Below are 24,513 nucleotides of genomic sequence, written 5' to 3'. Positions count from 1 at the left end.
GGAGAGATGGTGCACAGAGAGAGCAAGTCCGCTTTTTAGGCTAGGCCGCCGCGGCAGGCTGATGACGTAATTAAGGACAGAATCCTTACATTAATGTTACCGTATTTGTTCCCAGAAGTGGGCATAAATTGTGAGGCAGGCCCTCTCCGGGGTTTACCCTTTCTTTCTACTGGTTAAACAGTTTCAGTGTCTCCTGGTACTTTTCAGGATGGCGATTGTATACCTGTTTCTTGTTATCTTCTTGTTTGAGGTGGGTTTTGAGAGAACTATGATATATTTAGTCACATCTTTAATTATTTTGAGGAATTAATACAGACCTGTCTTCTAAAGACAGCCTTTGTTTCTCCCCTTCTGGAAATCATCCTGAGTGTGAGTGGATGAGTGTGCACAGGAGTGGGTTAAGAGGGGTGTCTCTGGCCTTCATGGGCCTGCAGAGAGATAGATGATCCATAGGCAAGAAGTCTCGTTCAGCATGACTCAGTGGCCACTGTTGTTTCAGACTTTTGGAGTCTGACTCCAAGTAGTTTATTTTAGGCATGTTTAAGCACAGCACAATTGAGTGAAAACTTTTCTGATGATAATCAACTCTATCCTGCCAGCACACAAAACATTCATAAATCTCTTTGAGAAACAAAGTAAGCTAAAGAAAGGTGGGAAGTGAATACATTGAAACTCTTTGTTAAAGTACAATAGGACACCTTCCATAAGGGTAGGTTCTATAGATTGACTGAGAAAAACAAGTTTACAAGGGTCTAGAGGAGGGAGGGTCCAGTGCCAGAAAGTCTCAGACTTCACAGAGAGTACAAAGGTCAGCAGACTAGAAAGCACATCTGCTTCAGTCTTCTGGGCAGAAAACAGGTTTTGCATTCCTTCTCTTGAAGGAACAACCTTGTGTTCTTCACCTTCCAGGTTCCCCTAGTGCTTATCTGTCCCGAGAAGACCTGCCTCCTACAGGTGGAGGGCACAGGGTGTGGCTGGCGTCACCTGACAGCTGGCTGACTGCTGCATTCAAAGCCCAGGGTTTTCACTAGCTGCAAAGGACAGATGAGCTGTGGTTGCCTACCAGCTATAGATAAAAAGCTCAGTGGTTAGCTCAAGTAGCTTTCCCTTTGAAACAAAGAAATATTTTCTTAAAAGTTGCTCACTTGAAGCAGAATAGGCAGAAACAGCTGACCAGGCAAATTAAAGCTAAGAAAGCTGCTATCAATGAATTGAAAATGTATATATTTATAACTTAGCTGTTCTTACTTACATTGAACAATGAACATATCGATCATATGGTAAGGATGAAATGTCAACTCGTTAATGAAAATTTAGTTGTAGTAGTCAATTCTTACATCAAGAGTTTTTTTTTTTTATATTTATTACACATATTTATATACTTTCCCAACAGGTCCTTTAAGCACGTGTCTAGCCTGAAGGGAATCAAGGTCAGTATTTAATATTTTTTAAGATACCAAGTAAATGATAAATGCTTTGTTTACCTTAGTTTATTTTAGCCTGGCAAAGAAAAGTATTTTCTCTTTTGCATATTTTGTATTTAAATGGTGTAACTTTTTAATCCGTGTCCACTGCATTTGAAAGATGATGGAAATGTTTAGAAATTAAAAACATTTATTCATGCAAGTATGTAATGTCTTATAATCATTGGGCTGATTTTTCTCATTAACAACTCAAGGCCTAAATCAAACTGCCCAGCAGTCCTGTGTTTTCTTTTCTTTACTCAAAATATACCTGCTGCTTGTAGCCACATCTGGATTGTCTCTTTTACCCTTCCTTGTACTTCACTGAAAACTTCGGAATGACTGGACAGGACTGTTCTTATTTCCCGCCCCGAGAAATGGCTGTGTCTGTGTCGTTCTTTCCTTAAAGTCTTTGAGCTTGGAACATAGCCCTGCCAGAAGCCAGCCGTACACAGACTTCTGTGGTGCGCATGGGCAGTCGCTCTCTCCAGCCCCGCCCTCTTCTGTAAAGGCAGTCTTCCCCGTGTGTGTTCCTGTCATGCAGACATCATCTTCTGTCTTTGTTAAATAGAAAACTCCTGGAATCTGTGTCTCTCTTTACTACTCCTGTTTTGTGCTTGTTATACTAAATCTTCTTGAGAACCATGTACACAGTCTCTCCCCCTCAGTTCACACACGAGAGTCATAGGTCAGTGTGCCAAGGTTGCTAGTGACACTCAGCTTCACAGAGGCTGGTGACTTGGGTTTTTAACTGAATGCAACTTTTCAGGAATAGTCACACAAGGCCTGCCCCCGTGGTGAAGTCCCTCCACTTGCTGCTCGTACTTCATCAGCTCTCCCCTTGACTTCTAAGAGTACATCTGAGTCTCTTTTGCTGGGTCTTCTGCAGTTAAAATTTTGGAATGCCTACAGCTAGCTTCAACCCGTTTCTGTACACTGGTTTCCTTGTTGATTAATTCAGAGGCTTCACAGAGTCTGTTTGCTGGCCTTGGCTCATGTAAGCCGCTACCTCACCTGACATCTTCGTCCACATGGTTAGTAAGCAGCTCTGGGTCCGAATAGCTCTTGATTATCCTGAGATGCTTTCTCCCTTCTCTGCATCTCATTAATTCCACTTCTGTTCTCCCTTTGCTCAAGCCACACTGTTTCCGGTCTCACTCTCAGAAGTCAGCTGGTCTACTGTGTCTCTGAGCCATTGCCTGAGTGTTTCATTCCTCCGCATCTCACTTACGGCCTCAGTCCTGTTCTCTCCAGTTCCTTGTCTCTTCATGCTTGTCTCTTTAGAAACCATGCTCCATGGAACAGGGTGATCTCCTTCATCACTTTCAGGTTTTCCTTCCCCTTTCCACCACAGACAAAGGGCCAGAATACCCTTTCCTTAGCTCTTGCACTTCCATGGACTGTAAATTATTAACATGATAAATCTGTGTTCCTGTTTCTTCCTGAACTTTCCATCTCTCTGATGTGTTATGGCTGGCTTCTTCACTGTGAGAGGCATTGCTGTGGTCCCACAGTTCAGCCATTTAGTCTCCAGTCTCCCTGTGCTCCTTCTCCAGAAGTACACATCACAAATGGCTCATTTCATTTTGTTTTAAAGCAGGATTTCATTGTGTGGAATAGGCCAGCTCTGAACTCACTCTGTACGCCAGGCTGGTCCCAAACTCTGTCGTCTAGACATAGATTCGTTATTTGTACACCTTGAGACCCTCCTACTGCAGACTCCTGAGAGCTGAGGTTACACAGGTGGACCGCAAGACCTGGCTCCTTGTTTGTCATCCCAACTGTCCATCTGCGTGTGTTTGTGTGTGCATGCACATGTGTGCATGCATCCATGTCCAGCCCATTATCTTTTCCTGTCAAAGTGTGACTCCATGAGACCAGGGAAGTCAGACTATTATGTTGATGGCTTTTGAAAAACAATGAAGCCAGTTCACCTTAAAAAAAGACTAGAAGTGTTTCTAAGGGTGATTTCTAACCCCAGAACTTTCCACAGTGTTTTACTTAGAACATTAAATATGACATTTGCCAACACAGTTCCCACATATAAATACTTACAAAAAGAAAAGCTGACATTGTACTGCTTTCTTGGCCCATTCTGTAGATCACAGACAGCCAGAAGTCATCGGAAGACTCTGGATCCAGAAAGGGATCTTCCTCCGAGGTCTTCAGTGATGCTGTCAAAGAAGGCTGGCTGCAGTTCCGACCCCTCGTCACAGACAAGGGCAAGGTAGGCGCTTTCTTAGTCATGTGACATCAGAACCGAGGCCTGAGAGGAAAAACGCATATGTGCAGTTGTGAGGCGCCTGGGCATTCCTAAGAAGGGAAAATCTGGTCAGTGGGGTAGTTTTCTGCTTCTCATCTTGAACACCAACCGCAGTGAAGTATACTTCCTTACAGTGTGCCAGTGTGAACAGGAAATCGGGGTCTACGGAGGAGCCCGCTTTTATTTACCAGGATTGGTTGTCACTAAATAACAGTTCTCCTTATCAGTCATTAAAAATATTTAGCCTAGTTCTTTTCAATTTCCTTTTTTTGTTTCATTTTATTTTATCAACTGAATTATGTAAATGAGTATAATGGTATCAACATGTGCTTCAGTAAGTAGAACCCAACACATCAAATCTTTGCATAAGAGTTACTTTAGTGAAGTTGCAGACATGCTTGGGTATGGACACGCCTGCTTTACCACGCGAAGCTGATGACTTTGATGATGTCATCCCACCAGTACATGTCGTTTTGGGAACACTCCTTCTGGGGTATTTATCATATCCCTGTTCTGAAACTTGATGTTTACTTGTATTATGGGGTTTTTTTTTTGTTTTTCCTTTGGTTGGTTTTGGTTGTTAGTTTTTCTCTGGCCAGAGATACAGCTCAGTGGTAGAGCACTTGAGCAATACTCTGGATTCAATCCCCTAGCACCAGATGGAAAAAAAGAATATTAATGGATTTCTTTCTTTTAATTATGAAAATTTCTTTACTACTTTTGTGTTCATATGATTGTTATTTTTTTTAAAGCAAACTGTTAATGCCTACTTTAAATGCATTTCTGTAGCATGTATTTTATTGGGTTTAGTTGTTCGTTTTTATCTTCCCATCTGAATTTGGTGCAGATACATTTCCTAATTGGTATATGTGTGACTTTTTTAAAAAGTACTACTTTTTTTTAACTTTTTATTGATTCTTTGTGGATTTCACATCACGCATCTGGATCCTATTCATCTCCCTGATACCTTTGTATCCACCCTCTACCCCCTTGCAACTCCCCTATCCTAATAAACTTAAGAGAAAAGGAAAGAAAAATCTTAGTGTGGATGCCGTAGTGTGACACAACACAGTGAGTCACACAGTCTACCCTTTAGTCCATAACTTTACTTACAAGTAAGCGTTCACTGCAAAAAGTCCTAGGTCTGGTTCCAGGTCTCTAGCTTCTGCTACGCTATCCATACTGGGACTGCTCTTGGATAATCTGCTGTTGCCCTGCTACATGGAGATCCTACACCTTTGGATTTGCAGGTCTGGCCCTTTCACATGCTCCAGCAGATCATAGATGAGGTGGATGTTGGGGTGGGTCAACTCATAGCCCTGGTTCTGGGCCCGGGCGGAAGCTGAGTTGGTCAGCCTGCCAGATTTCCCTCATCATTACCCCCAGGGTGAGCTCTTCAGTACTGCCTTGGCTAGCTCACCCATTGTATCAGGCATCAAGTGGCAGGGCCAGTTCTCCTGCTCTCAAGCCTTTGGGGCTGGCAAACTGGCACCCATACCACCAGGGCCAACTTTATTGTTTTGAAAAAGCACTACACTTAAATTATTTATTTATTTAGATAGGATCTCACCGTGTAGCATGGAACTTGCTAAGTAGACTAGGTTGTCCTCACGCTCAGAGCCTTTGCCTCCTGTATGCTGGGACATGAGTCATCATGCCCAGCTACCCTTTTTAAATTTATCTGTGTCTATCAGGTAATTGTCTTTATGCCATGGCAAGCATGCGGAGGTCAGAAGACAGTGTGTGGGATCAGTTCTCTTGTACTGTCAGTCTCTTGGATAGAACTCATATCAGGCTTGGCAGCAGACTCCTTTTCCCACTGAGCTAACCTGACATTTTTTCTTTCTTCTCACTCTTCTTGTGTATTCAAATAAATGAGGCATCTACTATACCGGGTACATAAGTATGCATCTGAAAGGCATTACTTAGTCCTGATCCCATCACAGAGGTCTAGCCTTGTATTGCACATTCACAGACCACTTACTGTTTTCTAGCGTGTTGGTGGCAGCATTAGGCCGTGGAAACAGATGTATGTTGTTCTTCGGGGCCATTCACTTTACTTGTACAAAGACAGAAGAGAGCAGACAACACCATCGGAGGAAGAGCAGCCCATCAGTGTCAATGCTTGCCTGATAGACATCTCGTACAGTGAGACCAAGAGGAGGAATGTGTTCCGACTTACCACTTCCGACTGTGAATGCCTGTTCCAGGCTGAAGACAGAGACGACATGTTAGCATGGATCAAGACTATCCAGGAAAGTAGCAACCTAAATGAAGAGGTATGTTTTAAGAAGGATGTGGGTGAAAATTGACACTTATTAAAAGGCATTGGATAGACTTTTATAAAAAGTAAGATACACTATTTTCAGTCATTAAAAAGAAAAACAAGTATATCTGCATTAGTTTTACTTATTGAAAAAGTACTATTACTGAACAAGAAAAATGGGATATTCATATTCTTCATGTCTTTCAGACACAACAAACCACAGGCAAGCGCCCATGTTACCTTCTGATCATTAGTGTTGTCCCTGGTATCTCTGAGGAAGGTCGGGACACGCTCTGTGGACACCAGTGTCTGTGGACATCAGTGTCTGTGGGTGCTTCAGTTTCTTACATAGGGCATAGAACCTGCAGGAACCTTTTTGACAAATTATTACAAGCCTATCTTGGATATTGAAATTAGTATTGTTGTAGGTTATGCTACAGTAAAAACATTTACAAAAACAAGTTGCTATGTAAAAGTAATGATTTTTTTTTATGGAATTGAATAGGTATGTTCATGGGTTTCTAAGGAAGCATGTTTTATGAAAAAATCATGTTATAAGCCAATTTGTTTGTTCATTTTAGTAAGAAATAATGCTTTACACTTTTGAGGGTCTCTGGCCTCTACCATCAAGGAGTTGCTTTTGCAGTAAGAATTTTAGTAGTCAAGGTATTTTCCAGTACAATGGAGGTCAAACTTCTGTTCAACCCCTCAGTCCCACATCTCATTAACACAGGTTCCTTCACATTGTTCATGCTCTTGGTGCCCATTGCTCACAGAACTCATGAACGCCTGCATCAGCTGTGCAGCCCAACATAAGATCTTCTCTGTTAATTTTCATTATTCAGTTTACACCGAAAGGCTCACACCGTGAGGACAGCTTCCCTGGGCTGCCTTGCCTTTGCGCTCTAGCTGCTCACTGCAAAGTGTCAGCTGATTTCAGCATCAGTATACAAATTAATAGGGTACATTATGGCATTTTCTTTCTTTCTTTTCCCCCCAAGACAAGGTTTCTCTATGTAGCCCTGACTGTCCTGGAACTCACTCTATAGACCAGGCTGGCCTCGAACTCAAGAAATCTGCCTGCCTGTGCTTCCCGAGTGCTGGAATTAAAGGCGTGCACTACCACTGCCCAGCTATATCTTTCGTTGATCTCTCTCCCAAAGCTTCCTGGTCCCCTTCTTTCTGCAAGTAGCCTGCATTCCACTTTCATGTCACATGTATTCTCTTGCCTTTTTATCTCCTCCTTTTTTCCTACTCATCGTTCTGTTTCTAATTCCATGATCTGTACCCAGACTCACATATGCACACATATGAAAATTAAAAATCTATGGTCTGCATAGGAAAAGAAAACATGTGCAATTTGTCTTCCTAAGCCTAGGCACAGTAATAGTGACAAGCAGAGAAGAGATTCATTCAATGTAGGTACGTTGGGAAGAGGAACAAAGGTCCAGTGGCCTCCAGTCCATCCTTGGGAATCCTGCATGAGGGTTAGGTTTAAATAGAGGCTAGAAAGGCGTGCATAGCTAAGCAGTCCTGATCAGGGTGTGTTCCTGCCCATCACCATTGTGGCTCAGGTTTGACAAGTTATAAAACTGAGTGAAATCTTTCTGGGAGATGTGCCCCCTCTTACTGACATGAAGCACAATGTTAGGCTTTCCTTCTTTGGGCATGAGATTCCTGGGAAAATTCCAACTTTTTGAGAACCATTGTTTCAATAATTTGACAGCCAAAAAGAGCACAGTCTCTTCAAGTACCTTCATTCCTGCCTGTGTGGCTACATGCATTTCATTACACTCAAAATAAGACCTATTTTTAAAAATGTTTGCAGATTATACAAATATAAAAATGTTGCATTTATACACATGGTAGTGTATAATTGCAATTGCTACAAATAGAGTTATTCCTGTTTGCTAAGCTCTGGGTTCACCTTGGGGCATAGGTCAAAGCAGGTCCTTGATGATCTGCCCTTCTTGATGCCATCTGACTCCTAATTCACTATTCCTACAAGTTAGTCACTAATAAATTCTGGTGTATTTTTCCATCTTTGACTCAATGGTGTTATTAGTGAATGCTGATCATTTGTTCTGGTATTAGAGAAGCTGGCTTTGTGCTCCCCAATCATGCATTTTATGTAGCATATTAATTCAGTACATACTGAATCATTGTTACTTAAAAACTATCCTAGATGTTGCATATATACAGAAAATACACAGCAAACTCACTTGCAGGGGTAGGAGGCACTTGGACCATATGCCACATGGTGACCGCTCCACTAAGAATAAGTCATAGCATTTGTATTATTAAACAAACTGATAAAATAGCAAGCTTCAAACCCAGGGGTCACCCTCTGCCTCTAATAAGCTGATAACATATTTTCTAACATTACTCTGCTCATTCTGTAGGACACTGGAGTTACCAACAGAGATCTAATTAGTCGAAGAATCAAAGAATATAACAGTCTGATGAGGTGAGAATCCCACCATGCCTAGGGTTAATTTAGATGTCAAATATGCAGTTGTTAAGAAGTATTCATTTCTTCCATCAGCAAAACAGAACAGTTGCCAAAAACACCTCGCCAGAGTCTGAGCATCAGGCAGACTTTGCTTGGGGCTAAATCAGAGCCAAAGACTCAAAGCCCACATTCTCCAAAGGAGGAGTCAGAGAGGAAGCTTCTCAGCAGAGGTAACTGACTGTAACATGGTTTAAGTTGGGGTGGCAGTGTGTGTTGCTGCTTCATGATGTGATTTTTTACCAGCAGACTCGGGGTCAGCCAGCTTGAAGCTCATGGTAAACATGGTACAAGCTCATTGGGCCTTTTCCTTACGGTGAGGCCCAAGGCATCTGTCTCTGATCAAGAGAAAGGGAAGGAGAGCCCACAGTCACATCTTTACAGATGTGAATGGCCAGATGTATCATTGTAAGACAAAGGCAAGGACACACTGGTTCTGATGCTTTCTGAAAGGGTGAAGAAGTGTGATCTGATAAGTTACATGGACGGGTCAGAGGCATAACAGAGTAGGAAGAGAATAATGTGCTATATGTAGACTGTTTTATAAGACTGTAGTTAATGAAAGCGTTGAGGAATTAGTCTTGTTTCCCTGTTTTGTAATGTCATTTTATTTTTAATAACAATCAAAAGATGATACCAGTCCACCCAAAGACAAAGGCACTTGGAGAAGAGGCATTCCAAGCATTGTGAGGAAGACATTTGAGAAAAAGCCAGCTGCCACAGGGACCTTCGGAGTTAGGCTGGATGACTGCCCACCTGCCCACACCAACCGGGTAGGAGATCCCAACCATCTGGACTAGTCAATGGCTGTCATAGCAGCGCCTGAGTTCACAGCCCTTTAGAAAAAGTGGCTGCCTGCTCACCTAGTCTGCCTTAGTATGACTGTGGGTTGAGTACTTGGTATCTTTTAACTTTTTATCTAACATATTAACTCTGAACTAGAGTAGTGATCTAATCAGAAATGGTCAGTAGGAATTCATTTCAAACTTCTGTACTGTGTTAAATAAAATGCTGGTTTCTTGTTTTGCAGTATATTCCATTAATCGTTGACATATGCTGCAAATTAGTTGAAGAAAGGGGTCTTGAATATACAGGTATTTACAGAGTTCCTGGGAACAACGCAGCCATTTCAAGCATGCAGGAAGAGCTCAACAAGGGGATGGCTGACATTGATATACAAGATGATGTAAGTTCATTTCTGTTTGAATAACTGATCTTTTTTTCCCTTTCATAATATTGACCACAAAAATACTATATTTCTGTTTTGCATATCCAGAAATGGCGAGATCTGAATGTGATAAGCAGTTTACTAAAATCCTTCTTCAGGAAGCTCCCTGAGCCTCTCTTCACAAATGGTGAGTTAGCTCCCACAGACCATGCCAGAGGAGCAGGCTCACAGCCTGTTCTGGAAACCAGGGCTTAATAAATCAAACAAGGAAGACAATACGAGAGGTGAAGGAAATGGCATTTATCTCAGGTCTAAATTTAATGAAAAGCATAATTAAGAACTGGTTCTGTTCATTTGTAGTCTTCATAAATTTTGGTGAAAAATCATTTGCCAAAAGTTGATACACTTCAGTAAAGTGAAAATAAGATCTATATTGACCATGTTTATTATCAAGCTAAAAATGTTATTATTGTTTCAGTCAAAATTATTTGGACATAGGTGTAGTTAAAAGACCCTGTTAAAAGATACTGTTGTGAGGTGGGGATAATGGGCAGGCTGAATAAATGCTAGGCAGTAATTTCAAAGAAGTCCCATTGAGAGAACTCTCCTCTGTTTGTTGGAAAGGCTTGGAGATCATTAAAAACCATCTCTAGCATATAAATTTCAGAGATTTATATTTCAAAATAGACAAAAATCTTACACATTTTAAGTTGTGGTTTAAAGTTAAGCCCTGAAGGGAAGGGGAGACTACAGTTCACCTGAGCAGTTTAACTTGTTCTCTTTTCCTGTGGCTGCCAGATAAATATGCCGACTTTATTGAGGCCAATCGTAAGGAAGACCCTCTCGATCGGCTGAGGACATTAAAAAGACTAGTAGGTATTCCTTTTTATTGGGGGGGGGGGGTCGGTGTGCAATTCAAATACAGCATTTAAATTCATTCTGAAAATAATATGTTTCAGATCCATGATCTGCCTGAACATCATTACGAAACACTTAAGTTTCTTTCGGCTCATCTGAAGACGGTGGCAGAAAATTCAGAAAAAAATAAGGTGCGTAAGGAACAGCCTGTTGAATTACTGCCTCAGTTTGAGGGTTAGCCTTCATTGCTCTGTGCTGAGTACTCAAAGGAAGGCCTTTTGTTCACAGAGCCTAAGAATGCATCAGACTGGACTGGCTGGGTCCTTCAGATCACTCAAAAGCAAAGGCTCCACAAACAGCAGTTGTCACTCTTGTGAAGGGGCATTTCATTAGAAATGTTTCATTTTACATTCATCCAGCAAGAAAAATGGAAGAGTCAGAATTTTGTTTTTAGCTTTATGCTACTACCTTAAGTAGGTGGCATATGTGCTTGGTAAACTAGCCCAAGGGTAGCAGACGCCACACACTGAAAAGTAATGTCTCCTTTAGTTTCCTGTTGAACAGGCATGGTGCCTCTCTTCCTTCCAGTACCATTTCACCACACACCCACAGTTAGCTGGCCTAAGTACCATCAAATACTCAGTTCATGTTCAGGTTTTCTTGATCAATTGTTTTTCAAATGTCTTTACAGTTATTTGTTGAAATAGCTAGGTAAGATTCACGTTGTATTTCACTGGTCCAGTTTAGTTTTAATTTTTCATCCTTTTGCTTAGTCAGTGAATGATTATTGCCCAAGTCCATTATATCAGGAGGTTGCAAATGATTCTTCTTCTAACTCAGGTCATTCTTTAAAGTTCTGTGATGATCCTGTTGATTTATGGAGGAAAAAATGAAAGAGAAAGCTAAAGAGTATTGCTAACACCCCTAAGACTATTTTCTGCCTGAGAGAGACAGAGCTCAGTGGTACAGGATTGGCTCATGAACTCATCATCACCCTGTTACTTGCAGTTGAAGACTACAGCATTGCCTCAGCACCGTCCACATGCTCTTTGTCTTCAGTTGAGACAATTGTGAAAGGTTTAAAGAAAAAAAAAAGGGGGGGGGGGACCAAACCCTAAAACATCAGTTAATGAGCTATCTTCAAAAAAGCCAGAGTTTTCCCAATATAATATTTTATAGTTGATTATCCCTGAAGGATGGCATATTTCAGTTTTGCTGGATGCTAATGTTTCTTGAAAAGAGTGCCAGATTCCTTAGAGAACACTTAACATGGCTAAACACGTTCAGCAAAGTGGCATAATACAAAATTCAGTAACCTTCCTGTGTACCAGTGTCAGACATACTAAGGAAGAAACCGGGGAAACAATCCCATTCACCATAGCCTCAGAACTGGATCAATTAGCAGGTGTCTGTGCTGTACAATTTCTTTTTTTGTTGTTCTTTTTGTTTTGAAATGGGGTCTCTATGTAGCTGTCCTGGAATTTGCTGTATAGACTCTAGCCTCAAACTCAGAAATCCTATCTCTGCCTCCTGAGTGCTAGAATTTTAAAAGCATGAGCCACCACACCTGGCTCAGTTTTTTCTTTTAGAAATCAATTCTGTCTTAAAGTCTTACTTATTTATAGGTTTTTGTTGTTGTTGTTTGGTTTTTTTGTTTTTGAGAAGGCTCTCCATTAGCTTGGCTGGCCTTGAACTCAGCTATGGAGGTTGTGGTGTCCTTAGACACTTCATCCTCCTGCCAATACTAGAGCCATAGGCGTAGACCACCACACTTGGCTTCTTGAAGTTTTTATTGGATTAATAGTGACTCTTGAAGACAATATGGTACTTTATTTCCTTGACCTTTTTTTTAACCTCAGTTTTTGGAACTTAAATTCAAACAATTAACCCCCCCCCAAAAAAAAAAAAAACCAACAAGCAACTTTAGGTGTCATCGTATATGTAGGAGCTAGCTAAAAGGTACTCACTTAGGACAAACCCGTCTCTGTACATAAATATTAAAGTATGTCATTAGTCTGAAGACTTACATGAAGCATTTGATGTGGTGGGTTTTTGCCTTTGGGCCACTCTTCCCAGCACAGGGGTTAGATAAAATAACTGAATATTCCAGAAGGAGACACAAACATGCCAGAGCCCACATCCTTTTATGGTCTAGTATTCTAGGAAAATCCTAATTTCAATGAGAATTTATTTTTCTTCAAGTGGTATAATCGCACATATAACACTGCATACAAGATGGGTGACGTTTGCTTCAGTTGAGGAGAGCAGCTGTAGGCTCCTTGTCTGGAAAACTACATGCACATGTCAGTGCCTCCTCCCACATAACCTAGTAATGTGGGGTCCTGAATGATTCATTTACCCCCGTGAATTTTAAGGTTGGTTAAAGTTATTTAGCAACTTCAACCAAACCTTAAGCTCAGCGTCATATAAAAGACAACAGGATCCATGCCTGTGACAGTCATAATTAAACAAATTCAGAACAGTATGGCAGTAGCATGCAAACCGAACATCATGCTAAGAAGGCAGCCAGCCAGCCTAAGCCCAGGACTTCAGGAGATTTGGATGAGGTGAGAGTTCATCAAGAAAGATATTTCCAGACTTGTTTTCCCCTGTTAGTGATTTTGATGTATGACACAGAAGAATCTGGAACCTTGCCATGTATTTCCAAGTCCTTTCCCCCTCCAATTCTCAAGAGACAGAGTTTTTTATTCTTTAATTTTACTTTTTCCTTTCCCCACCCAATCCATCTTTGTTAACTAAAAGCAATTAATTTGGTTTAAAACTAATTTAAGGCTTCTTGGGAAAACAGAAATACCAATTAGCCATTGTCTATTATCATTTGAGGATTTGCTCATGAAAGCCCTAACTGGAAAGAATTTACTTTTCTTCATCCATTTTTTGTATTTTTTCATCAAAAAGAACTTTCCAGAAATAAATTTCAGCAACAAAATTCCAGACCCACCATGGAGGTTTAATCTAATTTTCCACTTTCTTCCTTTCCTTCAGATGGAACCAAGAAACCTAGCAATCGTTTTTGGTCCAACTCTAGTGAGAACATCCGAAGACAACATGACCCACATGGTCACGCACATGCCAGACCAGTACAAAATCGTAGAGACTCTCATCCAGCACGTAAGTTCCCACTGCATCTCCTCCTGAGAGGTCTCTCCTCCCGCTGACAGCTGGTAGGACAGGAGCTGCTGCTACTTTCCCCTCTGTGGCATTCCCCTTCTTTCTGTGCCGTTCCCCAAGATAGAAGTGCACTTAGAGGATTCTTTAATTATTCTCACCTTTTTATTTTAAATTTTAGCATGACTGGTTTTTCACAGAAGAGGGTGCTGAAGAACCTCTCGTAAGTATCGTCAGCGCGCGTGCTCAGCTGTTCTCATGTGGGACACAGGCTCCTTCTTGATGCCCCGACAGTCTTGATCTTCTGCTTTGTGTGTTATTGTCAGCCTCGCACCCCGGAAGCAGGCCTCTCGTGCCTCAGTTGCTGAGCTGATAAGACTGTAACTGTGGCGCCTACTTTACCATTAGTGACGTCCAGTCACATCAATGCGAAGCCACGCTTATGCTCCATAGATGAATGTATCTTACTAAATGTTGTTTGAAAGTTGTCTTTGAAGAGATGGTGAAGAGCTCTTTGTTTGTTAACCATAGACAGCAGTGCAGGAGGAGAGCACAGTAGACTCCCAGCCAGTACCAAACATAGATCATTTGCTCACCAACATTGGAAGGACAGGCGTGCTCCCTGGAGATGTATCAGGTAACTCTTGTGTGGGCAGTACTGACCTCTAGGTTATTTGACATTCTTATAACATGAACCAGAAAACCAGCCATAAGTAACAATCCACTATTGAGTTTTTTTTTTTCTTCTCCTTCCTCTTTTTCCTTTCTACTAATAAAAGCTGCGACCTGCCTTTTCTGATTGACCTCACTTCCCTTCCAGTGATTATGCCATTGACAGTGCATGGAGTTGTGATGTTTGTCAGAATGGAAAGATGGGAACAAGGAGCATGCAAACCACTGTTTTGTTTTGTTTTGTTTTGAATTCACAGTTTCCATGTAATAGTCATCACAAGGTAAAACAGATAAATGCTGCTGAATATGTGGTTGCTGTGATGGCAGAAAGTATGGTTAGACTGAATGCATAGTTCTTGTTTGGGGCCAGTTCTGTGAGAGCAGCATGCTAGACATTCTGAGCTGCCCTTCTCAATCCAGTGTGTCCTCTGTCACTAGAGACGTCGCAGTCAAAGTCACTCTTCTTGACCTTGATTTTCTTCTCTCTCCTATTACCACCCTAATGCTCGGTGAAGTATCAGTATTTAATAGGCTCTTGATGAAAACGTCTCCTGCCAAACTGTTGCGCTAATCTGGCATGCTGTTTTACACAATGTTCTTCTCCCTTTGTCTCTAGTTCTTGTTTTAGCTCTAAAGGGTTTTTTCAGCACTTACTGACACAGGCAAATCTATATGATGTTGCACAGGCGAAGTGGGAGGAGTCTATCACACGGTAATGTCACTAGTGGATTCTGTGATGTCCCTGATGGACAGCTGGAACTGTAGGAAGAAGGAGGACTGCTGTCCACACTGTAGCTGCCTTGTCTGCAGAAACCCCCGGTTCTTGTAAATGCAAACAAAGCTGATCTGTGGTGTAATGTCTCTCTTAAGAATATTGTAAACAGATCACTACTACTCTCTTAAAAGTTTTTCTGCTGTCTCTTGTTATTTCTGAAGCGGACCCTGAGGAGAAATAGCATGGTATGGTCCTCCGGTTCTTAAAGTCATAAAGCATTTAGCCATGTGTTGAAAGGGGCGTGGCACGGGGCCCAGCTCATTAATTTTGAAAATAATTTTTCCAAAAGTTCAAAGATAAAATTCTAAAATTGATATTTATTCTTCATTACGCTGGCCCCTTCCTACCCTCTTTATAATTGTATAATCTGAGTTTTTGCCAGACAGCAAAATTATGGTCTCCATTTTCCATTTCCATAATAGCATTTGTTAATAGATACTTACAAACCTGGTAGCAATTTAACCAAACTAACCAAAAGGATCCCTGACTGCACGGATGTGAAACTGGGGTCGAGCACAAAAATGAGCATCCTCTAACAAAACCAAAAGTGACCCGGAAGCAAGGTCACCCTAATGCCTCCATCGCATCCACTCCTATCCGGGATATCCTATACAAATTCCAATCTGACGGTCTGACAAAAATCAACATACACCAGTGTGAGTGTTTCGATTTGTAGCTAGGGCAGCCGGCAGTCTGGAAAGTCCTGCATTGTGTATCAGTTTCAGATACAAGATGCGGCACATCATTTTTAAAGGTCTTCAAGCTTCTTTATTGCTAGATCTACTCTTTAGAAAAATAAACACTAGTGTTTTTGTTTTTGTTTAGCACAGGGCTCCTTTGCCATTCCTATCATTGAGCTGGTTCTGCCTACAATTCACAGCATCCTTTCATGGCGGTGGCTTTCTGTGGTGCGGCTTGCATCTTTGTGAGCTCTGACTATCCACTGTGTTCTATTGTTTTGAGTTCTGCTTTCACATTTTGTTCTGTGCCTGTCCTCTTCATAAGTTGGGCATTGTTTGTTGGAAGTGGTGAAGCTTGGCTCCCGCTAACCACATTTTATTTACTTCCCACAGATTCAGCCACTAGTGACTCAACAAAATCTAAGGTGAGTTGCTTTGAACAGTCTGGAAACACTCCCCACTGTCTTTGCATGAGTTGTAGCCCATACTGGAGCCAGAGCAGTAAAGTCCAGTGTGCGGAGAAGTTAATTTGGAATAGAAGAAGCCTGGGAAATACAAGATTGTGAGCTGGAAGATCGCAGTTGTGGAACAGTTTACCATGATACAGACAACATTGGCTTGTTTACATTGTCAAAAATGTACTAACATAAAAGCAGGGAGAATGGAATAAAGAATCAGCAGAAACCGAGATAATGGCATAGGCCCGAGACAGGTAACCCATTCTAGCCTGGGCATTGCTATTACAGTGATACTCTGTCTCAACACACACACACACACACACACACACACACACACACACACACCATTCCAGCACAAATTGATCTCAATGGGTCATTTAAAAAAAAAAGAAAAGACAGTTATGGAGTGGCTCTGTGAATCTATGAGGAATGAGAGATAAAAGTAATTTTAAAAAGGATTTCCATGCATGGAAAGGTGCCAGAGTAATAGTTTTCAAGCATGTGTGCATACCATACTGCACATACAGAGGTAAGAGGACAATGTACTGGATTGCTTCTCTCTACTCCGTGAGTCCAAGGATTGAACTCAGGTTGGCTGGTGATTTATTTGTCCACCAAGTCACTTCTCACCAACTCTCCGAGTTTCTTTCTGTTGCTATGACAAATACCATGCATGACCTAACGCAGCTTGAAGGAGGTGAGAGTTTCTCTCACCCCTACCTTCAGGTCATAGTCCATCATTGAGGGAGGTTAGGGCAGGAACCCAAGTCAGGAACATGAAGCAGAAGCCACAGAGGAACACTGCTAGCTTGCTCAAGGGCTTATGCTTTTAGCTAGCTTTCTTATACAGCCAGAACCATCTGCCTAAATATGGTGCTGCCCATAGTGTCCGAACCATAGAAACTCAGAAATCAAAACTGCTCCCACACACACTTGCCCATAGTACAGTTTTATCTGAGCAACCCCTCTAATGAGACTACCTTTTCAGGTGACTCTACACTCTGCCAAGTTCACAATTAAAACTGATCAGCACATCCACTGGGATTTTTTTGTTTGTTTAAACATATTTACAAGCCTTTTACCTTAAATTCATTGGCTGGTAAATTTGTGTGTGTGTGTGTGTGTGTGTGTGTGTGTGTGTATACTCGCATCATGCACACACACATAGACTTAGCTAATTATAGTACAGATGACACCCTGTCTCCCACAAACAAGAACATTCTCCTCATAACCACAGTCTAATCATCATAGTCAAGTACTAACACATGAAACATAGAATGTAGTTTTTATGCAAATTTTCCCAATTACCAGAGTAATCTATTAACCCCCTGTTCAGGAATAACCAGAAATCTTTGCTTACACTCAATTGTCCTGCCTCCCTAGTCTTTCTAGATCTAGAACACTTCCCAAACCTCTTTTGCCAGAATTTTGTTTGAAGCAGGGTTTCACAATGTAGTCCAAGCTAACCTGGGACACATACTCTTCCAGCCTCAGCATCCCAAGTGCATCACTGTATCCAACTATAAATGATAAGCTTTAAATTACAAAGACGTGCTTGAAATTCCTATTCCCTCTCACTAGACATACATCCCCTTTCCCTTTATGTTCATCTTCTTCCATTGTTTTGTACTATGCCTGTAACAGATACTTGAATTTTCACTGTTTCCAAATTGTAGAAAAGCAGACTCATTTTCCCCAACACACAGAATTAGAGAATTTTAAAGATGATATATTCCAGGTGCTTCTTTTATGAACAGTAAACTTGAGATGTGAAAATGAACTAACTCATCCCTTCTCTGTGCCCTGCAGAGCAAGCTGGGGGACAGGAGACCAGTTTCCCCACTCAGCCCAGTTTCAGCCATGGTCCCCCAGTGTTAAGGAAGACATGGAGGAAAGGGGAGCAACCCATAGGAATGCCCTGGGTTCAGAAATCCTTTGTAAACGTATAAAAGCGCAAGCCTACTGACCTGTGATTTTTCCTTTTTAATAGAACAGCCGCCTTTCAAAAGAACTTAGGAGAGCAGTCTAGCTTATTTGATCTTTTTTTTTTTTTTTAATAGAGAGATACTCAGGTCCATTACTCCACATGCCTTCAGCTAGACTCTCTTGACTGAAGATTGTGTTCTAAAAACAAGGACTTATTCACCTGCCCCCCAACCAATTACTTAGTGGGCAAACATTCTGAACAAACTAAATAGTTGTCATCAAGAATTCCCAATACATAGGCAAGTGACTCTTAAAATAGCTGTATTGGAGCATTTTGTGGCAAGGATTTACAACTTTTTGAGTAACCTTATGTCATGAAATTTTCTATTTTGCTGTTACATGAGATGAATGAAGCCTTTACTAACCTGATTTCCCCAAGGCAAATCCCTGAAGAGCCAGTCTTGGTGAGCTAATGGGAGCCAGACTCCCCTTAGCTGAATGAGTGCCTCAGGTACAGTGCCTGTACCATATACTGTCTACAATTAGAAAATTGAATCCAGCCATGCAAGCTTAATCATGTCTGAATACTAATCAGAATGGTGTTTACCTATTTTCCCTTTTGGATGTTTGAGACAAGAGTCCACTGTGTAGTTGGGGTAGCCTTGGAACTTGTCCTCTTCCTGGCAGCCTCCTGAGTGGTGTGATTATAGGTGTGCAGCATCACACCTGGCAGAATACTGTTTAGCTTTTCCACTTATAAAGGAAGTGAGGGTATTTGAGCATTGAGCATTATGGATGTAGGGAACACCAATGGGGAAAGTAATAATAATTGGGAAACCTCGGGATCCCTAAGTGTGAAGTCTTTTCCCTGAAAGAGAGATGTATCTGTTATGATGTGGCAAGAAATGGGACTGGTGAGTAAATAAAAAACATTGATCCAAGTTCAAAAGGGAGTGTTAAAAAAGAAACAGACTGTGTTGTGGATGCATCTGGTAGACTCTAGTTCTTTAAGAAACAGCTGAAGCCGGGTGGTGGTGGCGCACGCCTTTAATCCCAGCACTCGGGAGGCAGAGGCAGGCGGATCTCTGTGAGTTCGAGGCCAGCCTGGTCTACAGAGTGAGTGCCAGGAAAGGCGCAAAGCTACACAGGGAACCCTGTCTCAGCCCTGACAAGGCCCTAGACAGGTTCATAACCTCGTTTTTCTGCTTGTTCCCTAGGGCTCTTGGGGATCGGGGAAGGATCAGTATAGCAGGGAACTGCTTGTGTCCTCCATCTTCGCAGCTGCTAGTCGTAAGAGGAAAAAGCCCAAAGAGAAAGCCCAGCCCAGCAGCTCTGAAGATGAGCTGGACAGTGTGTTTTTTAAGAAGGAGAATGTGGAACAGAGTCACAGTGAAATTAAAGAGGAGTCCAAAAGAGAAGGGGAGACATCAGGCAGAAAGCAGAGGAATGTCCTTGGCAAAGACAGTAATGCCAAGAAAGACACGGGTGCAGCAAAGGAGGAGAAGAAGACGCCATCCGAAGAACCTTCCCCACCACACAGCTCCAAACGCAACAAGTCACCAACTCTCAGCTGTCGCCTGGCGGTGCTGAAGGAGAGCCCCAGATCACTTCTGACACAGAAGCCCCACTGCGAAGAAACAGGGTCTGACTCGGGTACTCTCCTTAGCCTGTCTTCCCAGGCTTCACTGGCCAGGTCCTCCACTAAACAATCAACCAGTCCAGAAACCAAGCACAGTGAGTTTCTGACCAATGCCAGCACCATCACCTCGGATTATTCTACCACATCATCAGCTACCTACTTGACCAGCCTGGACTCCAGCCGTCTGAGCCCCGAGGTGCAGTCAGTGGCAGAGAGCAAGGGGGACGAGGCTGATGACGAGAGGAGCGAGCTGGTGAGTGAAGGGAGGCCGGTGGAGACGGACAGTGAGAGCGAGTTCCCGGTGTTCCCTACCGCCCTGACTTCAGACCGGCTGTTCCGAGGGAAGCTACAGGAGGTTGCCAGGGTGAGCCGCAGGAACTCGGAAGGGAGTGAAGCCAGCTGCACCGAGGGAAGCCTCACCCCGAGTTTAGACAGCCGTAAGCAGCAGTTCAGCTCCCACAGGCTCATCGAATGTGACACGCTGTCCAGGAAGAAGTCTGCTCGCTTCAAGTCAGACAGTGGGATCCCCGGAGACACCAGGACCGAGAAAGAAACTCCTGCCCTGGCCAAAGTGTTTGACGTCATGAAGAAGGGCAAGTCGACAGGGAGCCTCCTGACACCCAGCAGAAGTGAATCCGAAAAGCAGGAGGCCACTTGGAAAACAAAAATAGCAGATCGCTTAAAACTGAGACCTAGAGCACCCGCTGACGACATGTTCGGAGTTGGGAATCAAAAACCTACTGCCGAGACGGGGAAAAGAAAAAACATCAAACGCAGACACACACTTGGAGGCCACAGAGATGCTGCTGAAATCAGCGTCCTGAGTTTCTGGAAAGCGCACGAACAGAATGCAGACAAAGAGTCCGAACTTTCAGCGGTGAATCGGTTAAAACCCAAGTGCTTGGCCCAGGACCTCTCCATCTCAGACTGGCTCGCCAGGGAGCGCATCCGCACCAGCGCCTCCGACCTGAGCCGAGGCGAAGGTCGTGAGTCACAGGCCGAGAGCCCCAGTGTGCTGGGAACACCTGCCAGCACCCATGCACCACTCCCTCAGCAGCCTGAAGGCAGGGGTGATGCCGGCACCTTGGCTTCAACCAGCAGGCCCCCTCTCTCCACACCACCACAGTCACCTGACCAAATAAATGGGGGAAGCTTCCAGAACGTGAGCCAAAATGCTAGTTCTGCAGCCAACACCCACCCTCACAAACTGTCTGCAAGTCCCGGCACTAAAGCAGAGTCTCCTCCCTGTCTTTAAGCTGGGTATATCCACTCTAGCAAGAAAAAGCTACTGTTACACAGTCCAGTAACTCTGTAAATATTTTTCTTGTACCAGAATTGTTATTGTGCAGCCTTGGTTTGGGCTGGATTCACCACTTTGCACTGTGAAATAGCTTTACAGTGCATTACTACAGCCAGAAGAACACACATATATATTTAAAAGTATATCAGATAGTTGTATACAAATAAGCAAGGTGTTTGTTGCAACTTACTACATAGTATATTCCCCAAATTACTGAAGAAAAATCGCTGGCTCATGCAGCAGAATTGTTCTTTTGGTTCCTCACTAACAAAAGTGCCTCATGATAAAAGTACATTTGATTTTTTAGGGTGCCATATTGTTGAAATTAGATAACTTACATTGAATAAATGAATGCGTTTATCCGTAACAAATTTCATTACATTTACCAGTTTTAACACAGGTGGATACAAACTTCCATTCTTTAGTCATTCCAGGTGGATCTGAGTTTTATATTCAAACTTTTAATACAGTTTTTGAGTTTTGTGTGACTTGAATTTTTAATCTTTCTGTAAAATACATAATAACTTAAATGAACATATTCTATGTGTATCTTTTCTTCAGATACCAGATTTGATATAAATGTTGTAACATAGGTGTGTAGATAGTGGATCCTGGATGGAACTGGCTTCTTACTGAAAAGAATATAATTCTGCATGAGGACTTAAATCCAAACCTGTGTCATGCCTGTGTGCATACCCAATTAAACACTGGAAATAAAAATTGTTTTGGTGAACTTGGCACTGTTGGCAGCTTTCTCTATTTTAAAATGTTGCCCATTCATATACTGTCTAGCCCTGTCATTGAAAAATTAGCCTCTGTGTTTACAGAGTCCTCTCACCTTTCCTCCTCTTTGCTGTGACTGGGAATGACCTCTTGGGAACCCTGATGGCGGCCTCACTGTGCAGAGCTAGTTCCTAGGAGCTCTAGCTACCGCCGTGCATGTCACTCACCCTTACTTGAGGAGCATTAAGTGAAGGCTGTTGTGGGATGCTCAGCAAAGGCTTTAAGGGTTCTTCCATATCTACTCCCCAGATACGTAGTGTGTTAGACTATGTAACTTCTGGGTTAGCTCCTCATATAAACAGTGACATCAGTGCTTTCCCGTGTAGCATGTTATAAATAATGCTTCCATAAAATCTAAACGTGTTAAGATTTGATGACCGTGAAAGCCACTGGAGCCACAGATTCTCAATGTTGTCAGACCTGAAACCCTTTTTTATGGAAAAAATTCTCCCGTATCATAAAACAAAATTCTGTATTTATGTAACTTTATATTCAACATAACACAGGGGCTACATTCCCTGATTATAGGAAAGGAATTTGCATAATCAGTATGCAAATGCTTTGGCACAGCTACATTCCAGAAATGTAGTCATCAGACTCGACTCTGGTAGGTGTGGCCGCAGGGGGCACAGGGGAGGCAATGCCATGAGTAACTGCCATCGGTGATGGATTTTCTTTCTTGTTTTAGACATGGTTTCTCTCTGCAGCCCTGGCTGTCCTAGAACTTACTCTGTAGACCAGTCTGGCCTGGAATACACAGAGATCCCCCTGCCTCTCCCTTCCCAGTGCTGAGACTGTAGCTGTCTGCCTCTGTGCCAGGCTGGATGTGATTTTCCTTAAACAGAATATGCTGTCAGTAACAGTCTAGAGAAAACCTTTTTGTGTAGTTTACATAGCAAAAGTAAATACATATTATTTAAACTGTCACAACAATCTTTTAGGCGTTTTGATAGTCTGGTTCAAGGATCAAATGATTGTATTTCAATCTGCCCTTGAATTAATTATGTTTTTGGATTTAGTTGGTTGTGTATTTTTAAAATCCTTAATGTAATTGCTTAGATTGTTGATTTTTCCAGGATTTCATTCTTTCCTTTTCTAATATATGCATTTTAGACCTTTGGACTCTTATTTTTATTATTAACTTAAACATATTGGCCAGGAAGATGGGTCAGTGGATAGGGGTGTCTGGCCCCAAGCCCAAGAACCTGAGTTCCATCCCTGAAACCTACATAGTGGAAGGAGAGAAATGATCCCCACATGTGTGTACACACACATCAAAATATAATAAAGAAAATCTTAAACGTTTTTTGGTTTCCATCCTGAGTTTGTTTTGCCCAAACCTGTATGTTATTTCCATGTGGATCAGCTTTATTTCCAAACTGAAGGCTTTGTTTGTTGATTACTGTCAACCATCTACATGGTCACTGAACAGAGCTTGGCTTTGAACCATTCAAAAATTAGACAAATTTTGAATTCATACATTGCTTTAAAATTTATTATGTGTGTATGTGTGTGCACACGAACAGGCATGCACAAGCCATGGCCCACATGCCTTTGGCACTCCTGGGGGTCAAAGGACAATTCTCGGGAATCACTCTTGCCTCCCCTTAGGATTCAGGGTTGAACTCAGGGTATCAGATCTGTGTGCAAGCATCTCAACCCTGTGAGTCATCCCACTAGCCCTGTTTTAAAAAAAGAAAAAAGTTCCTTTGCTACTTGAGAAGGATATTGGTGTCATTACTGGGCTTTTATTGGATAAATGAGGTCAAGTTTATTACTTTCTTTTGGTTTTTCAAGACAGAGTTTCACTTGTGTATCCCTGGCTGTCCTGGAACTCACTCTAGACCAGTCTGGGCTTGAACCTGCTACTGCCTCACTGCTGGGATTTAAGGCATGCACCACCATGTCTGGCTTACTACTTTCTTTTTGGATCTGCTTCCTACCTGATTATTCAGAACCTGGCTAGGAGGTGATAAGAGTTTACAACTGTGGATCTGTGTCTATCAACTTTATGTTCTGAGATTTGATTACTAAGTAAACATAAGAGCTGGTATGTCTATTGTGGTGGATTAAGCTTTTCATCCATGTAGAAAGTCCTGATCTCTACCAAAGCTCTTTGTTTTCAGTTATTTCCATTACATCCATAGAGCTGCACTGGTATAATAGATCTTTTTCATCCCTTTGCTCTCAGTCTTTTTTAGTTTGTATGTTGGTGCTTATATCTTACACGGGCATATAGGTTTTTCAAGTGTAGTCTGTAGTTGGAACATACAATCTGGTTACATTTAGTGAAGTTACTAATATAGAATGATTGAAGATCTGAATATGCACATATACACAAAAGTTTTTAGCCTTGGCTAGCTTGGATTCCTTATATAGACCAGGCTATTCCCACATTCAGAGATCTGCCTCTCAAGTGCTAGGATTAAAGTCATGTGCCATCATGCCCAGCCAACATTTTTTTTTTCAAGTTGAATCACTATATAATTTATTGCCTGTTGGTTTGATTTGTATTGGCACAGAAAAATGCCTGAGGCTGAATACTTCATAAAGATGTCTATTTAACTCATAATTCTGGAGGACTAAGAACATGTTTGTAGCATACTGGGAAGGCTCACTATACA

At 42.1% G+C, this 24,513-nt stretch overlaps 1 protein-coding gene across 4 annotated transcripts in view; it reads left to right on the top strand.

Moving 5' to 3' along the window:
- Arhgap21 (Rho GTPase activating protein 21) overlaps positions 1-21,846 on the top strand; it is a 124,141-nt gene extending 102,295 nt beyond the window's left edge. For all 4 annotated transcript variants that reach the window (XM_036187120.1, XM_036187117.1, XM_036187118.1 and 1 more), the window contains 15 exons: positions 1,394-1,430; positions 3,565-3,690; positions 5,721-6,005; positions 8,395-8,459; positions 8,538-8,674; positions 9,132-9,274; positions 9,532-9,687; positions 9,778-9,856; positions 10,468-10,541; positions 10,629-10,718; positions 13,534-13,659; positions 13,838-13,879; positions 14,188-14,293; positions 16,177-16,208; positions 19,385-21,846. In XM_036187120.1, coding sequence (XP_036043013.1) covers positions 1,394-1,430; positions 3,565-3,690; positions 5,721-6,005; positions 8,395-8,459; positions 8,538-8,674; positions 9,132-9,274; positions 9,532-9,687; positions 9,778-9,856; positions 10,468-10,541; positions 10,629-10,718; positions 13,534-13,659; positions 13,838-13,879; positions 14,188-14,293; positions 16,177-16,208; positions 19,385-21,061 — 3,175 coding nt within the window. In that variant the 3' untranslated portion in view covers positions 21,062-21,846. The remainder of the gene's footprint in view (positions 1-1,393; positions 1,431-3,564; positions 3,691-5,720; positions 6,006-8,394; positions 8,460-8,537; positions 8,675-9,131; positions 9,275-9,531; positions 9,688-9,777; positions 9,857-10,467; positions 10,542-10,628; positions 10,719-13,533; positions 13,660-13,837; positions 13,880-14,187; positions 14,294-16,176; positions 16,209-19,384) is intronic.
- The last annotated feature ends 2,667 nt before the right edge of the window (positions 21,847-24,513 follow it).

Source organism: Onychomys torridus, chromosome 5 (assembly GCF_903995425.1).
Source record: "Onychomys torridus chromosome 5, mOncTor1.1, whole genome shotgun sequence".
NCBI classification, from domain to species: domain Eukaryota; kingdom Metazoa; phylum Chordata; class Mammalia; order Rodentia; family Cricetidae; genus Onychomys; species Onychomys torridus.
Note: the sequence above shows the minus strand (reverse complement) of the source record. Positions and strands in the feature narration are given on the sequence as shown.